The 5352-nt window shown below is 38.5% G+C and overlaps 2 protein-coding genes across 2 annotated transcripts in view; one reads left to right on the top strand and one right to left on the bottom strand.

The window, feature by feature from the left end:
- Positions 1–1128: 1128 nt before the first annotated feature.
- LOC103512477 (ribosome biogenesis protein NSA2 homolog) lies at positions 1129–2314 on the bottom strand. Its single transcript, XM_008477239.3, has 2 exons — positions 2157–2314; positions 1129–2027 (listed from the first exon to the last, which is right to left on the bottom strand). The coding sequence occupies exon 2, from the start codon at positions 2011–2013 to the stop codon at positions 1234–1236; it is 780 nt and encodes a 259-aa protein (XP_008475461.1). The 5' UTR covers positions 2014–2027; positions 2157–2314; the 3' UTR covers positions 1129–1233.
- Positions 2315–2942: 628 nt separating this feature from the next.
- LOC103512476 overlaps positions 2943–5352 on the top strand; it is a 16258-nt gene continuing 13848 nt past the window's right edge. Inside the window, exons 1-2 of the mRNA XM_008477238.3 lie at positions 2943–3202; positions 3951–4071. Coding sequence (XP_008475460.1) covers positions 3102–3202; positions 3951–4071 — 222 coding nt within the window. The 5' untranslated portion in view covers positions 2943–3101. The remainder of the gene's footprint in view (positions 3203–3950; positions 4072–5352) is intronic.

Below are 5352 nucleotides of genomic sequence, written 5' to 3'. Positions count from 1 at the left end.
AATAATCAATATTAACATGAATTACTTTGGCGTTTTATTAGCGGTGGTTTGTCCCGTTTCCGTCAACATTGTTAATGTTCACACACATGCACGTTCACCAGAAGTAAGTTAGAGTACCTACCTACCTTGTTAGATGCATTGTCAATGTTCACACACATCAAACACACATGAACGTTTACCAGAAGTAAGTCAGAGTACTTTGGTAGATGCTTTGTTTACTACTTGAGTAGCGGCACAAGTTTGTATGATTTATAATAATGTAAGGTAACGTGTAAGGTTCATCAAAGCATCCGTCAGAAGTAGCTATTTGGACAGCATTAAGTGGAATGGTTCTTTTCTGCCTAATGCTGTCGAGGCATATGTCTGAGAATGCTCCAAGAGCGTTCGGACATAGTCTCCGACCATGCTCAAAGGTTAACAAACGCTTGAACATGAGGTTGTAGACCACAGTGTGTAAGACTGCCGGCTTCAATTGCTAGATTATAGGTACTATTATAATTTCATTCAAGCTCATACATATGCTAGAAAACCAGTTATCCTAAAGTTGCCCGCGGTTTAATGCTGCAGATTTATCTCGCAAAATATCTAAATAATATCTGACTACATATAGTAAGTACTTATGTATCTATAGGTACGTACATATTTGTCTGTGCCTATGTTTAGAGCATTTCTTTTTCTATGTACCTAAGATAATCTTATATCAGTAAGACAGACAAGAAAGGTACCCAGACAGAGGTATTTCTTTCCTTTATCTATCAGACTCTTGGGCTTTTTCTCCTAGTCCCTAGTCTATAGTCTAGTTATTCTAGTTTTTGCTGGGCTATACTGCTATTAGGCGCTTAGTGCCTACACAGCATTAATCAACATTATTACGTGCATCTCTGTACATTGCATTTCTCTTTGAAAGTAATCTAGGTGCATTTATTTTAATTTTTTGAAGTGAAAGTTAAAGCTTTTTTACAAACCACTAGATTACCTATAACTCTCTATAGGTACATATTAGGTTTGTAATAAGTTGATTTGTTCAAATCTCGTAATTGACAACGCTATTATCTTTTCCTTTTTTTTTTTTTTTTTTTCGCCCCGAAATGGAAGAGAAAAAAAAAAAGAGAGTAAACTTGTTACCTAGGTCTTGGATAGGTAGTGGGTGCATACAATAATAGAGGGATAGATACTTGTTTTTAGGATGGACTTCAGTTTCAAGGTCAAGTGATAATAGAACAAAGGTAAAATTTATACCAGTAGAACAGCATTGATGCAGCCATCATTCTCAGGATTATTTGTAACCTGAGCATATTTTCCCCAGACAACTTTACCTGCCTGTGTAACAAGACCTAGTTCACTGATGTTGACTTCTATCACAGTACCTTTAGTGATAACTCCCAAGTTCGTATACATGGGAGAGTTTGGATTTTTCTTGACTCCAATGATTGGCAAATAGAATGTTGCTTTCAATTCTGGATGTGTAACATGAGCTTTGTTGAATCGTAGAGCCATAGGTCTGATAAATCTTTCAAACTTGGGAGGTTTCCTAGTGAAGTTTTCTCCAACAAAGCACACTTTCGTGATCATTCTCTTCCATGCTTTACGCTTGGTTTTTCCTGAGCGTACTATTTTGAATACTTCAGCATCAGCCTGAGTTCTTACTTTAGGTATAGGTACTTCCCATTTACCTGCCTTTTCTTTACGTTTCTGCTTGATCATATTGGACAGTACCTTTGCTCTAGATTGTACATCTCTGTCCAACAGATACACTGGTAATGCTCCTTCTTCTTTCTTCTCATGTTTCTGTTTGGTAAGTTTCTCTTCATGTGCCTTGATCTTCTTTTTCATTTGAATCTTCTCATTTCTTCTCTGTTTATTGTACAGCTTAGCCTTTATTTTCCTCACTGATCTGGCCTTCTCGGCTCTCTTGTGAGGTTCACGGGCTTCTCTCTTCCTTTTACGCTCCTCATAATCAAGCCTTCTACCATACAGCTTCCGGTGCCGTTCAATGTATTCGTTCTGTGGCATGATGGACTATTTTCCTGTAACAGAAGCAAACACAACCTTGTGAAATACATACTTCATTAGTACTAGAATCAGGGTACCCACCTACATTCCCAGTATCAGGTCAGGTTAGTTTAGACTACAGGAGAGAGGTGATAGATACTTACAGAGGTAACCGAAAGAAGGAACTGCAAGCAGCAAGATTTTGAAGTAGGTACCTAAGTTCCCTTTTTATTCAAAGCTGATGAGTTTAACTTGTAACTTACTTTTTACATTTTGTTTTTCAAAAAAAAAAAAAAAAAAAAAAAAAAAAAAAAAAAAAAAAAAAAAACGTGTAAAGACATAGCCGTGAGCCATAGGGCGTCACACATAGTCGTGAGCCATAAGGTGTCACACATAGCCTTGAGCCATAGGGCGTCACACATAGCCGTGAGCCATAGGGCGTCACACATAGCCGTGAGCCATAGGGCGTCACACATAGCCTTGAGCCATAGGGTTCCGGAGGACTGGGACGGTTGTAAGGGGAGGTTGGAGACCGTCTGGGGCATAGGCCCTAAATGCCATACTCGGGCACACGTTTTGGGAAATAAAAGGTTTTTTTGTTTTTTGGCTGTTCGAAGCTCGAACATTGTGCAGTGTTGCCTTATTATCACGAAAAAATTATGCACAGTTGAAACCCGAGAGGCAAGGTAAAAAATAAATAAATGGAATTAAAGAATATTTAAATATAGGTAAGTAAATACCTATTACCTAGGTACTTTATTATTATTTTTTTTTTTAAATGCCCAACTATTTATTTTTTACATTTACCTACTCTGTAGCTAGGCTGAATGGAAAAGTAAAATAAAAGAAATTATGCACAGTCATACAGGATAAGTGAATACCGGCAACGTCGAAAAATTAAAGTAGGGGAAGTTTTCCGTATTTTAGAAAGGACCCATTTTCTTCAACTGTGGTTTTTTTGCGTGATAAAAAAATCATTTCATTTTTTATTTTAATCTTTTATCATTTTGGTGATAAGTCAAATATTGCTGGCCTGCTTATTTTAAGTTTTCTCTTATCATTCAGAAAAATGTACTTCATGAATAGACCAAGGGTTTAACTCCGAAACCATGGGTGTCAACAGTAGCAGTCTGTTATCTCCAGTTTCCAAATATATTGGCAGAAAACGAAGTAACACAGATACTGACTCTGAATCAAATGTTCCTAGCTGGTAAGTAATTTCTTTCTTGTGGCTTATGGGTGAAGGATAATGTTATCATACGAGCTGGTTGAGCCAGGTGAAAAAGTGTTTTATCCACAGGAGTTATGAGAGGTTGCAAGAAGGTGGATGTTGATGTGACTTGTTCTGTCGATTTTCTAGCTACATAACAGTAACAGGACATATGTACAGATGGTCAGGATGTGTGGGAGTCAAAATGTTTACTGTAAAAGAGCTTAGTCAACTCAATAAGTCAATGTATGACTATTCTCTAAGTATTATTTACCACTCTGGCAATCCTTACCTATTTTCTGAGTGTTCAGTGTAGTTGGGCTTTTATTGCAATCTTTTCATTGACAACATTCAATATACTTCCTTTTTTGAAAATGGTAAACATCAACAGGCAAACTAGGTGAAGGTCACACTATAGATAGACTACACCAATGCAAGCATTAGCTCATAGGATGGGAGGTGTTTTGTAACAGACTGTAGGTATTACATATTGTATGGTTGGCTCCAGGGGAACAAAGCAATGCTTTATTTATTTTTACTTGATGAATGAGCTTGAAGTTTTGATTGTGACTACTAAACAGATATCGAGGATTGTCACATGCACCCACATATTTATCTCATTACGTTTTGGGTTTTTTTTTTTTTTTTTTTTTTTTTTTTTTTTTTTTTTTTTTGACTCATTTTGTAAAATAGCTAAGTATTTCCTTGTGATTCATACCAATGAATTAATCTGATTCTCATTTTACAGTAAAAAATTCTGTCCTGAAGACACAATCTATGAGCAGTGTTTTGTCAAAGGTGTTGGACATGACATTGTGGTGCAAATATTAGGACGAGAGTGGAAACTGCACAAGGAATCTCTTATCAAGGTAATGTCTACCGACAATAATTGAGAATTTCAAGATATATATCTGATACTTGGAAAAGTATTGAGAACATGGTCTGTAGATCCATAGCCTTTTGTTGAAAATAGATTTGTCAACCTGTGACTCTATATTTTGTCTCCCCTTACCTATTGGAAGGAAAGTAATGTAATTAGTTGAAATTTTCAATAAACAGTTTTGCACACATGATTAGCACTTGCTACTACCCAAAGGTGAGGAGGAGAGAGGAAGAGTTCTGCATTGTCATATTAGGTGCATATTGAAATAAAACAGGTTACCTACATCAACTTTTATTCAAATTGACTATTACTGATAAGGGATTCTGATTTTAAAATTGGGCAACATATTGATTACAAAGAATGAGTCAGAGTCACTTTGACTTGAAACTTTTTATCAAATTGACTATTACTTATCAGGGATTATGACTTTATCAGTTAGGTATGTATCTAAAATTTCTTTGAACTTGGACAACATATTTGTCGCCAAAGACGAAATATGCAGTGAAATGAGACACATAGCCGTGAGCCATAGGGCGTCACACATAGTTGTGAGCCATAAGGTGTCACACATAGCCTTGAGCCATAGGGCGTCACACATAGTCGTGAGCCATAAGGTGTCACACATAGCCTTGAGCCATAGGGCGTCACACATAGTCGTGAGCCATAAGGTGTCACACATAGCCTTGAGCCATAGGGCGTCACACATAGTCGTGAGCCATAAGGTGTCACACATAGCCTTGAGCCATAGGGCGTCACACATAGTCGTGAGCCATAAGGTGTCACACATAGCCTTGAGCCATAGGGCGTCACACATAGTCGTGAGCCATAAGGTGTCACACATAGCCTTGAGCCATAGGGCGTCACACATAGTCGTGAGCCATAAGGTGTCACACATAGCCTTGAGCCATAGGGCGTCACACATAGCCGTGAGCCATAGGGCGTCACACATAGCCTTGAGCCATAGGGTTCCGGAGGACTGGGACGGTTGTAAGGGGAGGTTGGAGACCGTCTGGGGCATAGGCCCTAAATGCCATACTCGGGCACGGGTCCGAGATGGCACGTCTTGGGCATAGGCTCTAAATGCCAATAGGGCAGAAGAACGGCATAGGCCGTAACGTGACATAGGTCACAGCATATCGGTTTAGGCCGTATAGTGACGCAGGTCACATCGTCTTGGGTATAGACCCTAGTGTGACATAGGTTACGTTACACCTACCAGGACATAGGTCCCATCGTCATTCATAGCGACTATGTTGGACAACTATTT

The sequence above is a fragment of the Diaphorina citri genome, unplaced genomic scaffold (genome assembly GCF_000475195.1).
Source record: "Diaphorina citri unplaced genomic scaffold, Diaci psyllid genome assembly version 1.1 scaffold843, whole genome shotgun sequence".
NCBI lineage: Eukaryota > Metazoa > Arthropoda > Insecta > Hemiptera > Psyllidae > Diaphorina > Diaphorina citri.
This window is presented reverse-complemented; position numbering and strand designations above follow the sequence as displayed.

Coding starts and splice junctions, on each gene's coding strand:
- LOC103512477 (XM_008477239.3), bottom strand. CDS start 2,013: ATGCCACAGAACGAATACATTGAACGGCACCGGAAGCTGTATGGTAGA.